Source organism: Plectropomus leopardus, chromosome 12, assembly GCF_026936395.1.
Source record: "Plectropomus leopardus strain MGB_pleo_1.0 chromosome 12, ASM2693639v1, whole genome shotgun sequence".
Classification (NCBI taxonomy): Eukaryota; Metazoa; Chordata; class Actinopteri; order Perciformes; family Serranidae; genus Plectropomus; species Plectropomus leopardus.
Genome location: NC_142187.1, coordinates 15159740 through 15181657, shown reverse-complemented (window position 1 = coordinate 15181657; position 21918 = coordinate 15159740). Strand labels below are relative to the sequence as shown.

At 39.1% G+C, this 21918-nt stretch overlaps 1 protein-coding gene across 1 annotated transcript; it reads right to left on the bottom strand.

Moving 5' to 3' along the window:
- Window positions 1-2786: 2786 nt before the first annotated feature.
- Window positions 2787-13804, bottom strand: lrrc8da (leucine rich repeat containing 8 VRAC subunit Da). The gene is made up of 2 exons (XM_042497684.2): window positions 13430-13804; window positions 2787-7541 (listed from the first exon to the last, which is right to left on the bottom strand). Coding segments are annotated over exons 1-2 (2553 nt in total). The 5' UTR covers window positions 13431-13804; the 3' UTR covers window positions 2787-4989.
- Window positions 13805-21918: the final 8114 nt, after the last annotated feature.

Here is a 21918-nt window from a genome sequence, read left to right as displayed (position 1 = left end):
AAATAAGTAACTACATACTACAGGGAGGGTCAGATTAACCTGCCAGCAGAGCAAAAAAAAGCTGCTGGGCCCCTTCAGTCCCTATTTCTCTCTCTTTGTGCATTATGTATAGTTTTTCTATACTGAACATCACAACTAACTGAAGATAAAAACTGAAAAAACTGAAAAACAGAGCAGATTTTTGCCTTGAATGACTATATTGGGCTTCTGTAACAATACATGTATGCAAAAAACTAAAAAAAAGAAGTTCTTGAAACTATGTTTTTGACACAGGTTCCCTCTAAAGACATGGTGCCTCAACTTTAGGTGATAAGGCATGATGACTCTTAGTGGTTTGTATTCTTATAAACTAATTTACTAATTAATACCAGTTGACACATACAAGTCTGAGGTATCCCAGGTTCCTGAAGGAAGCCCTAAAGGCCCCAGGTTCTGTCTGTCTGTTGGTTTGTTAAACTTTTTTATTGCAAATGCTAATGAAGTATGTACCACTAAAGTAGAATATCATATGAATGATCAGGGCCTGAAGTGTACCTGCATCATTACTTGCTTCGTCTACCTGTGACATTTGTGGTTGACGAAATTAACACAATCAGGGGTCAGTAGGGGCTAGCAGCTCTGTCTTGACTCCCCTCCATGTGGATTAATCTGGCCTTGGATAACATAAAAGTTTTTTTTTTTAAAAATCCCAGTTTTGCTGACACATAATATAAATGTACATGCCAGTTAAAGTGGTGTTTATAGTGACTTCACAATTTGGAAAGAATTAATTTGTATGTTGAATTTTGTACAAAAAAAACCCTTTTAAACTAAAATTGAATACAAAGATGATCTGCAGAGGACTGCATCTAAACAAAGTAAATGAGCCTCACAGAACGAGCAGCAGAACTTGCTGATGCCTTTAAAAGCAGAGCAGGATATCTCAAAGAGAGGTACATTATGATGTGAATTCACAGATAAGTGCCCTTATTCAGAGAATTACCGCAAGGCCATTCGTTAGACTGCTGAACAGATGGCTACATACATACACAACACACATGACCTCTATGACCTCCACAACATGGACACAGGAACAGTGGACCTTTTGTTTGCTCCTCACTGGCTCACGCAAGCAATGTTACTGGTTTGCAGACAATTATCAGGTTCCAAGTAGACGTACTGGAGAGCTGGCTGCTCTGATGGAAATTATATAATTTCTGCAGACAAATCTTCTGTAGGATCATATGGATGAATGAACACATCTTTGCCATATTAACATTAAACACCAGGTGAAAAAGATTATAGATTATGTAAGTTAAGCCTCATGAAACAGAAGACATGAGACAAGACTACAGTTCAAACTATCAGTGAACTGGAAACACATCACGTCGACTGATTTGAGTTTCTGCAACTTTTGAATGCATCGCTGTAAAACTGGCAGGTCGGATTAATCTTATTCATGGTGAATCATTGAGGTCAATGTAACTTTGTCTACTGTCTGTCTCTTGATTTACTGGACAAGTTATCCTTTGCCCAAGGGCCTTTGTATGGAGCCCCTAATGCAAGGACACTCAATTTGCTTTATCTGAGAGCCAATTTTGGAAAAGGACAGGAAACCAGGGTCCATTTAAACCTCTTAAATAATATTTATCAGCATATAGAATGAATGAATTCCCTGTTTTAGACATTTTGACAATAGGTGTCCTCACTCATTTTTGCCAAGAGGCAGATCTAGTTGCAGAGGCCCCACACAGGTCAGGTGTACATAAGGGAGTTTGAGGATTTTCGGGGTTTAGCCTGGACCTCTGTCAGAGGATTCAGGGGATCCATCCCTAACACTTTAAAAAAATAAAATAAACAAGCTCTTTTTTATGCAATGTGCAACACTATTTACATTTAAACTCCATTTATTTTTATTGTAAATTGAAAAATGGTCAGGGGCCACCTGGCACCTTGCCTGTGGGCCATAAATTGAATACCACTGCCCTGGGGGGACATGAACAAAAACTTTTTTTATGATGTTGTTTTCTGGTTAAGTTTGTCTAATTTGGTTTGATTTTATTTGTATTGTTTCCCTTTCTGACTGTGGATCACTTTAGATCTTTATAATTTGCATTTTCCTATAAAGTCTAAAGGTCAGCATATTTAGATATTGTTAAAATTAATAAAAATTTGAATGAAAAAACTCTTATTTTGTAGCCAGGAAACAAAGAAACTTATTTTTGTTTTATCCAAGGGACAAAATATGGGTTTTTTCTCATATGCTGTGTTCAGATGGGGTCGTGCTTAATCTGTTCACTAGAAGTGACCATATGGACGCCCCCCTGATGTGGTATTCGTGACTTTGCAAGTGGAAATTTTCAGAGAGCTCCGAGTTCACAACTTCGTGTTCATGACTTCCGATGTTACAAATGTCTCCTTCCAAAAAACACCTGTTGCCTCGACTCCTCTCTCCTGAGACGTAAGGAGAGGAGGCAAGGAAAGGAATCAAAGATGTACAAACTGCGTAAGGAGACATAAGCAAAAACTCTTAATTTGTAGACAGGAAACAAATGAACTTATCTGTTTGGAGTAAAACTGTGGCTATTACATTTGACCTATCAAAAACATCTTTAACTAATGAGATGTTTATTTTCTGCTTTTTAATTGCCGAGACAAAAGCTTCATTAATGTTATTAGTTCCACTACATAGTTCCTGCTATGACGAGTCAAAATAAAAGAATGAACCCGATTCATTCACTTTCTTTTCTGCCTGCAGTAAAGTGTTCAGTGAATAATGCCTGAAGCAGATGAATAATGATTAGACATTCATCTAAAATCTTGTTTATTGTGCCATAAATCTGTGAACTTTGAGCATAGGATCACAAAGGTGGTACAGCAGCTCTGAAGAACACACACTATACATGTAGGCCTACACAGAAATACATTGAGAAGAACGAAGGCAGACATGTTTGTCGTCATTACATGATTCTGACATGTTAAATAATCAGTCCTACGTGTGACCGGTTTTATTACACATTTCAAATTTCAAAGCATGATTAAAAAAAGATAGTCAACAGAGTTCCCTTTTATCAGCTCACGTTGGTCTTGGAACATGTTATCACAAAGGACATTCACCGATCTTTAAATCATTAAAGGAGCTGTGTGCGACATTCAGAGTATATCTGTGATCCAGACTCTGGGGCGAGACTGTCTGCACATGGTTCTCATCATAGATGTGGCTGAGGCGACGGCTAACAGCTAACAATGTTAACACAATAAACAGTGCTAACAACAGCAACAGTTTAGATAGAGCAAACGCTGTTAACCTCGGTGGAAACCAACGCTGTAGCAGTTATCAGCTGTAATCTTCGTACAAGTGCAATGCAAAGCGGCAATAATTAGCTAGCCAGTGGGACACACTTACAGCGAGTCACATGCATGCACCACCGAAACGTATACCACAACAATAAACAGAAAAGCTTAGATCACAACACAAACGAGGGGCGTGGTTTCATTCTCTGCTCAGGACACTATTACTCCACCTTACCTCAGCAAATAGTAGTATGTTGCTATACTAAAGCGATAGTTCTGTTGCATGACTTATTTATTAACAGTCAGTGTGAAACATACAGTAGATGGCGGTCAGCACATCCCCAATTTGGAGAAGTGTTCAGGAGTGCCGACACTGAAGCTAAGCAATGTACTGCTGTACATTGCTTAGGGGGCAGCAGCAACACATATTTTAGCCACCAAAAAAAATCTCTACCTTAAAAAAAACCCCAACAACATCAGTTTAACAGTACACTATAGTTGACATAAGACAATGATTTCTGATGGGAAAATAAAGCCATTTAATCACTCTCTTCAAAGCCAGACTCTGCTGAGAAAAACAGTGATTTAACATCGCTGAGCACAGTCTGCTGGTCTAGCACTGCCTCAAGCAGTTTGTTTGTGTTGTTGTGTGACTTTGCTTTAAAGGGCTTAGTTCAGAGTCACCAAAATCACACACTAGAACAAAAATGGATCAAAGCAGCGTAAACCAGAGTCTTGTGGCTTTGATGAGAGTCAAATTGTCTGGAACCGCCTGTCTGATGGAAAGGTAAAGCAGTGAAAATATAGGGTATACTTAAACTTTTTTTTTTTTTGCGGGTTTATATGTGACTAAGATACCTTTTGCTGCTGCCTCTGTTTCCATGAGGCACTCCTGCCTGCTAATCCAAACTAGGGGCACACCAACTAACACCTACTGTATTTAATATCTAATAGACTTTCGATGTGTACTTCTATACAACCCCACTTTAAAAATCTGAACTATACCTTTAATATTCTGAATATCGCATACAGCTCATTTAAGTTTTCAATGTGCAAAGGAATTTCTATAGGCCTCAGTATACAATCTCTACAACAGAAAGATAAAAGTTCATTTCTGGTGCTTCGTCTCCACCTGAGTTTTACAACTCTAAACTCATTCTGTTGGCTACAAGACATCAAGGAAAATAAAGGTTAAAAAACTACTAAGAAAAAAGTGGTTGCATCGTGTCCTCATAACATTTAGAAATTGCTCTGTGAATAGTGTCTGTATGAAACACTGACAAGAAAACATGAAATATTCATTTTTGGCCTTTTGTTTGTGAAAGCCCTCACTGTAAAAAAATAGCAGCAGTTAAGGCAAAAAGATTGTTCCCCATGGTTACAGTTATACCTGAGTACCTAAACAATAATGATAAATCTACACACTGTGTCATTGGAACAAACAGTTTTGGTCTATCGGGTATTACATAGAGAGGCTAAATTTCTAATGTGTTATTATTACTCAAAGCTATGAAAATGCTAAAAAGTGGCTGAATTCGTTAGATAATCAGCAACAAGAAATCTGTACCAGTTTTAATACATAAGCAACTAAAGACAACTCATTAAAATAATCAAGAAAATGCATTCATTCATTTTTAGGAGTAATACAATAATAAACAGTCTACTCTTACATCCGTTATGCAGGCTTGTCATGAACCATGCACAGTGGTTTTTGTGCTATAAGCCACTCGTAAAGGACACCGTCTCTCGGCTGATGTTCTCCTTCACTTCCACAGGCAGTGCATCAAAGAGATGGTCCTCCACAACCAGGCCACTTTTGCGCAGCAGGCGGCAGTTTCCCAGCTGGACGGGCAGTCTGTCCAGACAGTTTCCTCTCAGTTCCAACTGCGTGAGCTGGACCAGCTGACCCACAGTCTCCGGCAGCACGGTGAGCGCGTTGTTCCCCAGACACAGTACCTTGAGCTTGGTGCATCTAAACAGGGGCTTGGGCAGCACCTCTAGCTTGTTAGAGTTGATGGCCAAGTGCTGGAGATTGTGGAGGAGACCGACATCTGGAGGGAGCACCGTGATGTTGTTGTGGCCCACGTCCAGGTGCCGCAGTTTAGGTAGTGTGAACAAGGCGGGAGGCAGGGACTCCAGTTTGTTGTGAGAGAGGTGGAGAGCCTCCAGAGACTTGACCTGGCCAATGGAGGATGGGATGGTGATAATTTTGTTGTGCCACAGTTTCAGGCATGTTAGCCTCTTGAGGTGCTGGAAGCTGATGATCTCCTCAATGGTGCGGATGTTGTTAGACTTCAGGTCAAGTTCCTGTAAGTTGGTCAAGCTGAAAATAGCGTGGGGGATCCTCTCCAGCTCGCAGGTGTGCAGCTCCAGCTCAATCAGATTAGTCATTTTTTTCAGACTGTTTAGTACCAGCAGTTTTGTACCATCGTTGTGCACCACTAGTTTAATCAGATGCGGTGACAGCTCTGTGATGTTTGTGGGCATTTTTGTGAGGTTGCTCTTCAAGCATAACGTCTTTAAATGCCTCAGATCTCGCATGGACTCTAGGCCGATCATTTTGTTGTTCTCTGAGCTCAAGTTGCCGATGAGGTTAAGCTCCCTCAAGCTCCTCAGCAGATAGACCCACGCTGGGATCTCAGCGACATCAGTGAATTTGACATGAAGGCAGCGCAGGTGGTCGCGGAGGAAAGCGAACCCCGTCTGCTCTACTTTGGCGGGACAGTGGCAGAGATGCAGCTCCAGCAGGCTGGTCATTTGGGAGACCTTTGCCGAGAACCTCACCTCGGGAATCAGCTCCAGTTTCAGCACTTCCAAGTCCGTGAGGTCAAACACTGCATTCGGGAGACCAGAGAGCATGAAAAGGTGCAGCTCCTGCTGGTCCTGTGCGTTACGGGTCACAAGCTGCCTCAGTTTTTCAAAGGTCCACTCGTGATTGAGGCTGATCTCCCTAAGCTTGTTTTCACTGACCTCGGACAAGAAGACACCGAAGCGTTTGGAATAGAGTTGGTCATACTGGTCAACCATGTGTAAGAGGAATGCAAAGTCATTCTTGACATCAGGAATGTCACTGAAGCTGCTCTCTTCCCGGACCTTCTCGAACGAGTACTCTTTCAAAGGTCGTCGAAACACCCAGAAGAGAGAGTACAAGCAGGCCATCCCGTAGATCAAAATCAGAGCCATGTAGCTGATGAGCAGCTTATTGAGCATGAAAGCCATGTTGTGCGTGCAGAAGAACTTCTTGTACCCTGTCAGCTGTTTAATATCAGGTTCACAATCATGCGTAAAATTTATTTTAGCCAAAAAGGTTGAGGTGTAGGATAAAATCAAAATAAACTTGAAAGTTTTGACAACGGTCTGTGCTACATAAAGCTTGTAGATGAAATCACTGTCCTCCACATGAGCTCTGAATTTTCTAACTTTCTCAAACAAGGCTTTGGCCTGCTCCCCGTCTTTTTTGTCCAGGATCGTCATACTGCTTGGGACCTCTGCGATGGGCTTATCTGCTGAGAACTTCACCCCCAGCATGGGTGTGGATGAGTTGACGTTTGTGCCATCATCCTTCCCCTCTAAAGACACCTGCTTTGGTGCCGAGGAGGTGCCGGTCAGCCGCTGCTTGTTCTCCTCAGAGTCCTCACAAGCTGTTTCAGACAAAGCCTTTGTAGTCCAGGGAGACTCAAAACATCTACCAAGAATGGAGACAAAATGCTCGATCTTTGAGCTTGTTTTGGGGTATTTGAACCAGAAGTTGCTACTGACCATGAGAACGAGGGTGTGGATGAGGGTGAGGTAAGGAAAATACTTGGAATACCAGGGCAAGGCAACGTGGTAACATATTTGGTTGATGAAGATATATTGTTGATAGTCCAGGTTGGTCCTGACGCCGGTTGGTTGAGGTTGATTGACATATTTCTCCTCCACCACAGCCGTGTGTTGGTGTGTGACGTGAATCTCACGTACAGCTTCGTCCGGTAAGTCCTTTGTGATAAGGGGGATGGTGTTTGCCACGGGAGCTCCGGTGGCTGCCGGTTTCTGTCCACTCTGCTGCGTGAACGAGTTAGGCTTAGCTCCTGCGGCCTCCTCCGCCTCCTCCAGACACGGAAGGCAAGCCACCTGGTCTTTTGTGATCTGCATGGTCATGGCGAATATGGCCAGCATGAGCATGACCAGCCCCAGGTAGTCCATGAAGACGTCCCACCATGGCTTTAGGATGCGGTACGTTGGCTGGATGTCATTCAAGGATGCAACCTCTGTGAGTGTGAACATCACTGAAACAAACAGAGGAGAGACAGTTAACCCATTTATGCCCGCAACGGAGAATTTTCATTTCCTTTGGTGGATGTGCTCTCTGGGATTGCCTAAGCACACACCTACAAAAATGTTCAAAATCAGTCAAACCGTCTAATTCAATATTTACTCTTTGGGCACATTGGACTACTGTTTTTTTCTCTACATTTCATTATATTTTAGTTAAAAAGTAATTAAAAAGTACTTCCATGTGCCCAAAATATGCCCTTAATGTAGTATGAATGAATGAATGAATGAATGAAAATTACTATCTCAGACGCTACAAGTATGTTTAATGTTGCAGTGTTCGGTATTTGCCCAACATTTCAAGACTTCAGACCAAAGGTGGCCAAACTAACACCTAAGGGCCCGCAGTGAAATTTAAAAAATATAAATATATATGCAAATATGCAAATTGCACTGGATAAACAAATCATTTTTGAGCAAAGATCTGAAACATTTTCATGTGATCCACAGCTGTTTTTCGCTGTTTTCTGTCCTTGTAAAGAATCAGATTTTGAATGTTTTCTGTGGCTCAGATAAAACACATAACCTACAAAAATGTGATGGACAGTTATCGTTTTTTTGTTTTTTTTTTAATCATCTTTATGCCCCACTTCAGCCCACTGTTTCTTCATGTTTTTCAGTTAACGTTCTCTCAAACAGAGAGTAATAATATTGATAAATTTTGCCCTACATTCTCAGTTTAGATTTTTTATAACTGCTTTTAGCACGGTACCCTTTCACCTTATGTAATTTCAGGAAGCAAACAAATGAGAATTCAAAAATAGCATTTCTAGAGCACAAACCTACACCTGGAAGTTTGCAGGACAACTTTGGTATTTTTATAGCTTGACCCTATTTTCCATTGCTTTTGTGTGCGACTAAGTGACTAATGAAAACATTTTTTATAATTGGTGGCACATGTTTGCATTGTCACTTTATATCCACTAAAAGTTATGTTCTTGCCATTGACATATTCAGATTGTTATAGTAAGTGTCTGACATCATCATAGAAAGGATCCCAACAGAAATAGACCTTTTTATTAAACAGAAAGATCATTTTTGCTTAACAAGAAACATCCCCAAACCCACCAGACCCCACGTGAATAAACAGTAATTTAAGTGTGTATAGAGCCAGCGTATTTTCACATCTAAATGGGTGAATTAAGGGTTTATATCAACCAAACCAGAGCTGAACCATAGGTGACTGTTAAAAACAGTGGAAAGATGAACTAAGATGGTTTTTGTGAGTGTTATATCTTTTAACGGAGTCTGGTGGGTTTGGCCATTGCTACTTTTGGGCCGTTTCCAGTTAAACAAAAAGGATATTACTCTTTAACAAAAGGGTGTAAAAGTCTGTCAGAAACCTTTAATAACAATCACACCCTATCAGTGGCAAAAAATCGTTGCTTCAGTACAGCAGTCTCTCTCAATACCAGACCGATCATAAAAACAGTTGCGTTCATTATCCACTCAAACTGAGAAACATGGGAAAATAGGGTCCAAGCTGAAAAATACTGAAGTTACTTTTTGAGTCTCTCGGGTCATATCCAGCAGGTTGCCAAAAGTGGAGCATTACAGTAACACATTGAACCCTGCAGCTGTAGAAGGTGTGAATGTGTAACTGTGACGGTGCTGCTCAGAGTTCCTTCATTGTATCTCAGTGTGCTGAACTCTCACTTCCTGTCACTTTGCAGTCTCGTTTCATTCAGTAACATTTTCATGATGTTTAAACTCAGAGCCGGGGTTGTGCTAAATCAAGACTTATTATGACATGCAGTTACTGGAACAGTGCAGAGCGCTTTGAAGTCGGCATTACCAACTGTTATGACTCACTATGACGTTTTGCACACGTGCTCCATTTAATGAATCACTGTTTTCTTATTTAGTCGGCATTTGGCATTTGTTTGTATCATCTTTCATCCTGTTTCCTGCTTCTAATTCAAACAAACACAACTGAAAGACATTCTAAAAAGATGAATGTAGAATCTAGAAATAAATAAACGATTATCTGTCCATCTTGATAATGTGTTGTTTCTTTCAGCCCTGGGACCGGCGCTGAAGAGCAATAGTTCTGTGACACAGTTTTAATATTTCATACTGCACTACGCACTGGTTATAGATATCTTAAATCCTGCTGAACTGCACTCCAGGAAGGAAAAATATTTTGCTAGTGAGAAAGAACTGGAGCATTTCACGGAGGAAAATATATATTTGACATTATACGTGAAGTAAGAATGTTACTATTATTGTTTATGTATCAGATTATTTGTGTGTTTGGCTCACATGTAATAATATGAAAAAACAATAACCCATGTTTATATTTATTTATGTTTATTTTAAATAGCTTTTTTTAGAGGCTTCAACTTTTCTCCACATTATGATACAATTTAGAGCATGAATTAAAATTCAGTTTTGATAACATTTGTCAAAATATAATATGCAGATATTGGTCTCTAGTTTGAGGGTGTCACCCGTACATGTTATAGGAGGCACTTACAGTTGCTGTTATCTTCAAAAGCCAGCAGCAACAGATTGGATATGGCTTATAGGTTGTCTGTGTCGCAGCTGTAATATATTTTGACAACGTGATCTTTTCTCAGAGCTACAAAGAACTTTATTTATTTAAAGATAATGGTGAAGATTTGGGGGGATTCGGTGGCATCTAACAATGAACTGCAGAAAGCAACCGGCTAAATCCTCTCCCTGTTAAAAATACTTCAGTGTTCATTGTTCAAGAGGTTTTACCAGGAGTCGGATTATCCGCAAAAGTCTCTTTCTCTCCAAAACATACAGACAAAATTACTTAAAAACACTAAATAACGCAGTTTCACCTTACACATCAGTGTAACTCCAATGCTGTTTGGCTTGTTGTAGTTTGGGTGCAAACTACAGTGGCCGACACAAAAAAGGCAAATGGCCCTATCTAGAGTCAGTGTTTTGTTTGTCCGTTTTGGGCTTCTGTAGAAACATGGCGGTGCAACATGGTGATTTACATAAACAAGGACCTACTCCCTATGTAGATGTAAATGGCTTATTCTAAAAACACAACAATTCTTATTTTGGGGTGATTATACGGTAAAGAAAACAGTTATTATATTACATTCCATTTGTGCCAATATATTACCTAAATCCTACACACTGAACCTTTAAGTTTCATCACTGAGATCTGTCAGCCTCCAAACAAGTAAAAAACATGCATGAGCATATTGCTCCTGCACAATAATCATGCAAATCTCTGGCATGAATGACCATGTCACAAAGGTCTAGCAACGCGATTGCTTTACTGCAAATGCATTTACAGATTTCCCATTTGACAACAAAGTCAAAGCAACTTTGCTTGACAGTTCAGATGAGTTGAATTTTAAAGTTGTGGTGCAAATGTTTCAGTGAGTCTTTACTAGACTTGAGCCTGACTGATAAATCATCGGACTGATATTATCACTGATGTAAGTTTATAACAATTCTCTGGAATCAGCACGTGTACAGAGTTGCAGTACAAAAATACCAAATATATGTCTGAGATGATTTAGAAACTGTATCTTCATCACACACTCAGTCACTCCCCAGGGACGAAACACTTGCAAGTTTCATAATAAAATTCCCAAAAGAGAGTATTACTGTCTTAATTTTAATAACCACTGAAACCATTTTTGTTTACCACTCTCATGTCTGCAACATTAGTTTACTTTGCATCAACAGCAGAGGGCAGTGACATTGCTCTAGAGATTTTTCAGCCTCGTACTCATCGACAGTGACACAGACAACTCGAGCAAACATTTCAGGGACAGGGTCCTGAAGACGCACCAATATTAAATAAAACTTGCTGAAATTATTTCAATGTGTGTATCCCTACTTTTTTAACATTTTCAACACATTTCACTGCAACAGCACTGATAACTGTGATATATTTAGTCACTATAATCATGATGTCAAAATTTCATATTGTTTCATCTCTAGTTACACCCAGTCATATTTTTGATCAAATAACCAGATCCTTTTTTAAAAAAATGTTGTGCTTGAAGAAAAAAAAAACAGATCGTTGATTTTTTTTCCTCAAATATCAGCACAGATCTAAATAATACAGCCTCTGTATAGTCTCTGCGCTATAGTCTGCACAGTTAGAACAAGACGTCCCACTTTAGGGTGGGGCTACCGCGGTTATACCATGTTAAGTTCTTGTTTTAAGGAACTTGAAAGTCCTGTCTTCTCTCCATGTGCGAGCAACCTGGCGTGACACCAGCTGGTGTCATGTTGGTGATTTTTCATGGTGCTTTAGAATTTAATTAATGTTTTTTTTTCTCAGGAGAAATTCAGTGGCATGTTATGCAGCAGTGACAGTGATGTTTGTTTACCGCAACCGTGCCAAAATTGATAGGGGCTCCACAGTGGTTTAAAAAAAACAAACCTTTCCCACTGCATAAAAAAACCCAACTCCTGCTAACATCTGCCTTTTTTTATTTAATAGGAAAGGTTCCAATCAGCACTCAGATTCAGGTCAAATGACTCTGCAGCAGTCATGTGTATTTATCAGCTTCCATCAGCAGTGATGGAAACATGCCACCCGAGTGGATGCTCTAATTTCAGCCCTTTTGACAACAATATGCAATGAAGGGCAATGATAAGAGAAAAACCTTTAAAAACCTGCATAAATGCACTATTTATGGTGGAAAAGGGGTATTACTGGTTTTGGCTAGAGGTGGAGGAAAAAATCATTCAGCATAGTATCGCGATATGCTCGTGTAACAATATCATATGGCTAAACTATCTATTTTTGTCATAATATATATAAATTCTGAATATTACAAATACAAACAAAACTTTTGGTAGCCTACTAGAATAATAAAATCAATCACTTTTGCAGTCCACTAGATACTACAGTAAAAATGGCTAAGCGACATGAGTAGACTGAAAACTTATTCGATAAAACACATGTTGGGAAAGTCTTACCTGGGACATAATTATCAGCTGAAAAAAAAACCACCCCTGGTGTCATGATGTTTTATTCTCACAGTGCTGTAGGATTCTTTTTTTTCCCTACAGGAGACATTGTGACATGTTGTGGGTGTAAATAATTAAATTAATGATGGGTGACCTATCTGGAGAATGCAGCAGTGCAAGTTATGTTTATGTACCACAACAGTGACCACAATAGGGGCTTATAATGACCCCCCAACACACAGTCTCTTTAAACCTAGAGGAGGAAAAACATCCAAACAGGCTATGGGAGAAAATTTAAGCCAAGTGCCTGGGGCCCCAAGTAAAGGGTTGGACCCTGTGCCACAGGGGGGCCCTGGCAGCAGGGGCACGTTGGTGAACAGTCCCCCTCCCTTGCTGCTGCAGCCCTGAACACACACAGACTATAAAAACTAACCTCAGTGAGTGATAGTAGCCACTGTGCTGCATTCCGAGTGTATTTTAATAAATCATAAGTTCAAAGATGGCTGCCAGATAATTTAGTATAAACTAAGTTAGGTCTGAGGCTAAACATGAGCTCCGGAAAAAAGGAAAATAGGTCGCAGACTGGGCATGTGGAAAACATTTTTCATGGACATGTCTTATTTCCATCTCAAGAGGAAATAATACATGTCTGTGGTTGGCTGGATGATGAAACGTTTGGACTCTTTTCCTCACGTGAGGATTTCTTGCGCAGTAAGTTATCTGTTTGTGTGTGCGGGGTCAGGTGACTTTTCTCAACATGTGAAATTGAGCATGTGTTAAACATTCACACCAGGTAACCAGTTTCTTATCTGGATAACCATTATCTGCTCGACCGCGCGGGAACAATATCAGTCAGGTTATTGATTATATATACAAAAGTTAGTAAAGTACACATTTAAAACAAAGTAAAGGGAAATATACTTACTGCCTGCGCGGCGTTATCTCAATCCAATTATTTCTTCCTCAGCCTGCATGCCACTTTTCGCTCCGGTCCTCAGGTGCGCCTCTAACCTAATTTCTCAGCCCCGTTAAAAGCTGCGGGATTGACGCCGGTGAGTGAAACAAAGCTCGGGGGAACATGTGTTGGCTGGTTTGCTCGGCTACACCCCTCATACCTGAGCGCCGGGGAGTGGAGCCGGCAGCCTGGCCGTGTGTTGGACAATATGCGCAGACAGACCTCCACCAGTTCAATGTATTTCTAAGACCAGGCAGATCCAATATGGAGCCGCACAGACCGCTGCTGTGGGTGTTATGCGCGCTTCTCATTGGAGGATGACATGACGGCAACCTCCCGAGGACACCGCCTGCTAGTTTATCACATGCTGCCTTCAAGTCATGTGGGGAAAAAGTGGCATTACGGGACACGTCTGCCTTGTGTCCCTTGAATCAGGACTTAACACGGGGAAGCAGCGTTTAGTTTTTATGCACATCTTGTTTGGAAAACTGCAGGTCTGCTGCAACTCCCAGTTTTGTTTTTTTTTATTTTGATTTATTAAATCAAGGACTTTCTGTTTGCCACTGCCTGTTATTCTATTAAATATTTATGAATGTATTATGCTGCACTGAAACTTTTTATTTGTGAATTTTATACCTATTTTAGTATTTTTTAGCTTGTTTTTATTTTTGATTCTCTACCTTTTTTTCTAAGTTTTTAATTTCACTTAAATATTCTTTACCAATGTGTTTCTTCAATGTGCCTCAACTCCCAGTTCTTTTAAATCAAGGGCTTTCTTGGCCACTGACTTTTACTAAATAATTATTTATTAATTTCTTGTGCTGCACTGTAAGTTTTATTTTTGAATTTTATACCTGTTTTAGTATTTTTTTTATTTTGAGCATTTTCATTACGTTTTTTTTTATTGCATTTAAATATCCATTACAAATGTGTTTCTTTTACATAATGTGTTGGTGTCTTTTGATGTTTTGTGTTATTCACTTTAAAATTACCTTGTGGCTGAAATGTGCTTTATAAATAAACATGCGTTGCTTTACAGCTGGACTGTGAGGTGTCTGCCCAGAAGATAAAATCTTGCTTGGAGGGGAACAGTAGCTACAACATTGTTTTTTACGTGGGCAAATATCATAGACTTTAATAATAGGGAAATATCATCATTACCAGACATTTGAGACCACTAAAGTAGTTGTTAAGATGCTCGGATTTCCTCAAAGTTTTGCATTGAGAACAAAGTTACGTGATGATAGTAGGGGAGAATGGGGTCAGTTGTCACACTTTTACTTTCACTTGAATCCCTCAAAAACTGTATCCTTAATAGATTCCCTTTAATGTGTAAAAGACGCTTAGCATGTCAAGCAGCAATGGGAGACCTAACTTTCCTTAAGCTTCTGTTGTTGGCAAGATATTTGTTAGATACATCTTGTGCTGTTGTTCCAACCATCCTCATTTTTAGGTTGGTGGTCACACACCATGGGGTTGGTTGTCCTTTTCTTATTGCAGCAGAGTGCTACAGGGATGACATTTTTTGTAGGTCAATGCATCGCCCTGGTTCCCTCATGAAAAAACAAGCACTCAGTTTCAGAATTATAATGCCTGGCCTATAATAAATTCACTAAGTGTGTATTAACTTGAGGACCAAAGGCCTACAAACTAAAAACTGAGCTCTCTTGTGTGCAGTTTTCCCAGCGTGCCTTGAATGCAGCACCAGCTTCCCCCTCTTTGTTTCAGTACCAGACACCACAAAGTGCTTCATGGTGTTGAAATGACTTTAGCTGACTAATTGAGACCTCTCACGTGTGCTTTTCATGCGAACGCCACATGTTTGACAAGCTGCCTGGGGTTTTTCAGAGTTCAAATAAACTTAAATTAACACTGTTTATTATCTATCTACCAATATATCTATCTAGATATCTAGATGTCTAATTGTATTGACAAACTCAACAGTCAATAGGACCCTGGGTGCTGAAGTCGTGCATAATTTCCAGCTCTTTCTGGATTTGGTTGATGATGCACTGGGTGGAGGAAGTGTCTCCTCAGTTGCAACCCATACAGGTTTCAACCGGTCCTGGGCTGCTGGCTGCTGGCACTCTGTTCTCACTCACGCTACCCTTGTACTTTGAGAGGAAGAAAAAAAAGAAAGAAAGAAAAGCAGCCACCGGGGCGTGTAGTGCAATAGTCTGCCGGTTACAAGATCAGAAGTGGAGGTGGTGTATGAGCATACATGAACATGTGCAGGGTGATTACAGTGATCATTTTTGGTTGTGTTCTTTACTGTTCAGAAATGTTTTTTTGTGCAATAGGAGCGTGTGTTTGCTCAGAGTTGAGTGACGCAGTCTTATGATAGCTGAGTTTAAAGTGGCTCCCTTTATGAAGCCCAAACAAAGACAGAGTTGGCACAGTGAATGAGAGAAGTGGTGGATTACTGGATGTAAACTCACTAAACTTGGACTTGGATCACGTGAATTCAGGGATTCCCTCCATAATTTATGGCCAAGACATTATTGAAATAAAGTTTTTCTATGAGATAAATGCAGATGCAGTTGAACTGTAGTGATACCCATATATCTACAGCATAATTCTGTATATTGTGTAGATGTGAGTACATATATATATATATATATATATATATATATATATATATATATACCGTATATACAGGTGCATATTACATTTTTTTATTTTATATTTTTAGAAATGCTTTTGTATATACTTTATATATGTATATATTTTAAATACTGTTTTTAGATAAGCCACATTGCGCATTACATACTATGTATTTTTTATCTGTATTTTAGATTACATATGTTTACACACACACACACACACACACACACACACAAATATATATTACAGTCTTCATGCACATGATGCACAAAACAGACTTATTTATTTATTTAACTAGTACAGGGGCTCTGTTTGTACTTTAATCTGTTAATTTAGGTTGCACGTACTGTGCATTTTAAACAGTACTGTATTTATCATTAATTTATTTTATCACAAACACCACATGGTTTTTATTTTGCACTTAAATACCCATACAGTGGCTCATTTATTCTTGTTTTTTCATGTATAATCTTTTATATCCTTTTTATGTTTTACACCTTTTTCAGCATTTTTTTCTCTACTGTTTTTATGTTTGTACAACAAGGTACTGAGCTGCCGGAAACCTTAATTTCTCTTTGGGATTAATAAAATTACCATCTATTTATCTATCTATCTATATAGGCTATATAGTTTTTAATACCTTACAAGTCTGATTTTTTTTCAGTAGTTTATTTTAGCTTTTGTGCTGAGTTATTTAGATGTCTCCTGTCATTGTGTTTGATTGTGAATGTATCTCCCATATAAACAAATTTCCTGTAAGGATCAACAAAGTATCTATCTGATATTAATTTGAACATTATACTGCTAATGGCACTGATTTTGATTCCTAACCTTAAGGTGTTTCTCTGACTGTGGTGGTTAGTGCTGTGAGGGGAAGGACAAAGGTATAAAGATGCTGTAATAGGTTGCTGTCTCACTTGGTAGCAGTGTGGTTGGACACTGTGAGGTTTCCTGTCTGTGGGGGTGACGGGGACAACAGCTGGGGACTCCAGATACCCCTGGCAACCAGTTCAGTGAGTTGAGAATCGGCTCAATGAGATATAAATAATTCAGCGTGAACCTCCCTCTCTGATTTGTAAAGAATACACAGTATCACACTCACAAACATTACCTAGACGCACACCAAATATACACATGTGAGGTCTGTGTGTGGAAGTAGCAAAAAAAATAATAACATAGTCATTTCATTTTAGACCAAAACCACAAACCAACAACAAACCCAAACAAACATGTTTCAAACCTGATAATTAATTTCCTGTATGCCAGATAAGAGTTTTCTCACCCTCACACACACAGTGCGGTACAAAAAGTCATTGTTAAGCATTGAGGGTTATGAATGTAGTCAACAAAGGTTAGACAAGAAAGAGTGTGTGTGCCTGTGTCAAATTACACACACTCCTCCAGACGTGCTCACATGGCTGTTTGCGTTTGCGTGGATCCTTTGTTATTACTTGACATACAGTAAGAGTAATAAAGGGTGATGATGTGGTGTGATATGATGTTGGAAAATTAATAAACTGCTGCCGAGGCACTGAGGTAGTTAGTACAGTGTGTATCTGTATGTGTTGAGACAAAGAAAGAGGCTCAGAACACGTCACCTTTTATACTGCTCTGATACCAGCAGACATGCTCTCATTTTGTTTGGTGTACCTGTGATCAGGGGCGTATCACTGGGTGAGAAGGGGGCTGATCGCCTATAGGGACCCAATGGGTAGAGGGATGCTCGAAAAGCCTGGAATGAAGACTATGTTTTTGTTTGCAATTTATTTAATAATTTGTTTATTTATTTTTCAACAATATTTTTATTTTTATTTTTCAATTATTCATTAACAGATATGACATATAGATAAAATAGTGTTGGCAGTAAATGGTATACAATAAAATGAAAAGGCAGGCCAAAAACCAAACTGAACCAAAACAAAACAAACATAATTAAAGCCACAAGCAGCGATGAACGGGCCCTCGCAACTTCATGCACGTCGGGGGTACTTTCTGGACACCGACTGATGCAGCCGCATCTCTCTGAGAAAGGGCAACACTGCACAGCAGTGAATTAGTGTTTCCTCCATGTAGAGCTAAGGCTGGAGATGAGCTAAGTCCCTTTAGCAGGTGTGTGTGTGTATTTGTGTGTGTGTGTGTGTGTGTGTGTGTGTGTGTGTGTGTGTGTGTGTGTGTGTGTGTGTGTGATGTGATCTGCCACTTACAGCGCTGCTGCAGGCTTACTCACAGCAACATGCACAGGAAAAAATGACAGTATATTTCTCCTTTTTCCCTGATGATCACAATAAGTCCCTAAATGTGTTTCTTGTTGCTGCCTAAATATAATGCAACTGAGAGGTTCTGAAAAATTGCTAAATACAATAAAGTCGGCATGTTCGTAGTCCTCTCCTCCTGTAGCCTGGAACCTTAGGTCATCTTGTTCATTTGCAGGAAGATGAGGCCATTGTTTTTTAAGATAACAGTATGTATTTCAATGTTGCTTACCATGAAAAAGCTCTGATTGCACAACCGTCCTCTACTCTGCAACGCTCTCTGTCACAATGTCCTTCAGTAGTTTAACAATGGAGTAAGAGCGCACTCCCATTGTCTCTCTATGACTCTCTCTCTTTCTCTCTCTGTTTGAATGTGTGTGTGTGTGTGTGTGTGTGTGTGTGTGTGTGTGTGTGTGTGTGAGGTAAGAGACTCTATCTCACACCTTCCTTTCCCCTCCTGCTCGTACTGGGAATTGATGCTGATACGCTTCTGGAAAACCTCCCGCTCAGCCTCCCCGGCTCTGAGAACTCACTTGTTGAGAAGGTAAGGTGCTACAACTACCAGAGAACAGCGACTGACACCCTGAACTTTTACTGTTAATAAAATTTTATTATAACTTCAGTAAACAAGTATCTAAACAACTGGTGGCCATGTGTTTACGTAAACAAAAGAGGGCAGTGCGCTCAAGGAGTTTTACATGAAGAATTTGGAGCTCGGTCATAAGTTTGATTTAAAGGTAGTCTTGTAATTCTAACATGAATTTTATGCTTTTTGTTTGTCAGTCAATTTTCTTTCAGAAAAATATCACTAAATTTGTCATCAACTCCCAAGAAACTGCAGAAACTGTAAATTGTTCAACAATTTCTCCTGCTCAGTTAATAGGACACATCATGCTTTATCAACATCCACGACTCTTGTATTCACACATTAGACTTTCTTTGTTTTTTACCAGTATTGTGTTCATATTGTGAAGAATGTTTGATATCAAAGTGATGGTCAACAGGCTGTGGAAATAGCTTTTATCTTTAAACTTTTGAGCATGTACAGTAAGGCTATAATATTTTTCCGATCTACACCAAAACATTGGCACTCAATGCAAATCCACAGAAAAATGGTAGTTTTGCGCAGACTTTTGATAACTTTTAGAAATATCAAAAAAGTCCTGAAGATATTTGCTGTTTCAGTAACTTGATGTCATTTGACAATAACAGGTGTTTTAAATTGTTAAATGAAAAAAAAAAAAATCCTACCTCCATCACATATTCTGAATCAGAAATACTTTACTGATCCCCAGGGGGGAAATTATGGTTTGTTACAGTCACTCTGATACCAGCATAGAGAACAATAGCAAGAAGAAATATGTACAAGCACAAGAATGTAAAAATGTAAAAATATAAATGTAAAAATAAAAATACAGTAGTATCCAGTTGGTACAATATGTAAATATTTACAAAATAAAGTATGCATAATATGCTGAGTATGTTAGGTGTAAAAAAAAAGAAATACAGTAATAGACAATTAGCGCAAATATATGAATATTTTAATTACAATATATGTGTGCAGTGTGTATAAAGTGTATAAATAAAGTGTGTACAATATAAAACTGTTCCTTACCCGACAATACAATGTATTAAGATATAAAAAATATAAATGTATAAATATTGTGTGTTTCGAGTATTTTTTCTCAGCAAACAAATTTGAAATTTGTCTGTTTTACTATTTTCCACTTAATGACGCCTTTTTTTGCACATGGAGAAAATACATGCTGTTTCCATGAGGTGTACTGTCACAATAAATGTTTCTGCAAATCACTGACATATTCCAGGCTGTGATATAAAAAACAACAACAACAAAAAGCTACTTTGCATGAAATATGTTTAAAAATAATTACAGCAGTGAAGTTAGTTGTAGGTTGGATTTTCGACAGACATTCGCTCCCGATCCAGCAGCGTTGCTTTAAACGGCTGTTGGCAGTACAGGACGCGAGCTCTCCTCTGCAACGCAGGGTTTTCACTCAGGGACCATCAACAAATTACTTTGACACAAGGTCATCCTTATTTTCAATATTTTGACAGTTTCCAGGTCATGTGACCAAGAGAATCAAAATCAGTGCTGGGTCACATTACTACCCTGGCTGGTCGCAACACACCTCTTTTTATTGCATTTTTAATACTCCTCATATTTAACTGTGAAAGGTGGTTCCATGTCCAGTGTGTGACAATGGACAGTAAAGCATTTGAAAAAGCCAGAGAAGAAAACTAGAAATGTCTGCCAATAATGTGCAAAAACCTAATTCACAGTATCCAAATGCAATAAAAAGAGCTGTTTCTTAACCAACCAGTGTAGTAATATGATCCAGCACTGATTTTGAGTCATTTAGTCAAATCCTGGAAGCTACTGATCAAAAATGCATTTTTTTCCATAAAAATATTCATATAAAATATGAGGAGTATTGGCTGCCACTGACTTTTTTCTTTGTTTTGTGATGCTCCATACACCACCAAATTTTTGTATGTGTACATGAAAAGGGCCGGAGGGGCTCCTTCGTTGAAGTCTGTTGGGTGGCGCTCCTGTGCCATTTTTTGATGGTAAAATATCAAATTTTTCGCCAGTCCTGATGTCTGTGCAAAATTTAATGACTTTTTAAGTATGTTAAGGCCCTAAAAAATGGGTCTTACTTGTTCAAAATTTTAAAAAAAAGAAGAATTTCTTCAGTTTCAATAGGGTCCTCGCACTGTTGGTGCTCAGGCCTTAATTAAATAGAGGTGAAAAACAGATGTTACAGTAATTACAACGTACAGAAATCCTGAAGATTACAAGGGCTGCGAAACTTTATATTCTTATTTCCAGTTGCCTCAACCCCACTCCCATCTTTGGTTTTATTGGTCTTCATCAACATTTTGTTTCAAAAAGTCCATGAAGCTCTCCCTGATATTTTAAAAAAGCTGCCATCTTTCCCTTCCTAAAATGTCAGTATTGTACATATTGCTTTAAACTTTGTTCACATCTCTCCATCCTATAGCTGTTGGTCTTTTAGCATGTGAGAGAAACAAATCTATTAGCACACAGTCACTCCTCTTGGATAAGATGCATAGCCTTGGCCAGCAAGTTTGATTTTTTTTTTGTTTTGTTATCTGACTAACTATGCCAAGAACCTGCCTTCAAAAACCTTTGGCCACATTACATCCCCACAAGCAGTGAAAGAGTGTGCCTTTAGCTTTGTGACAAGGAAGTATGTGTTCTGGTGTATTGGGATTAGAGTTGTGCAAGTAAATAGTGCTATAGGAAAATTGCCCTTTTTTAAAAACAGAGATGGGTCTAAAATGTTGCCTGGAGCTCCACATTTTTAACTAATAATAATACAGATAGATGTAAGGCTTTGATGAGTGTAGCTGCTGATCCATCTGACACACTCTTTCGATTTAGCTCCACCTGCTGTTGTCTTGATGCACACTGCCGTTCTTCCCAGATACTGCTGAGGTGATTACAATGCGTTACATTTACATTACAATAATTTATAGTCAACTCGAAATAAGTTTTGTGATAACTTAAGTGCTATAAATAAATCTATGTTGACTACTTCAAACAACTAGTAAGTATTT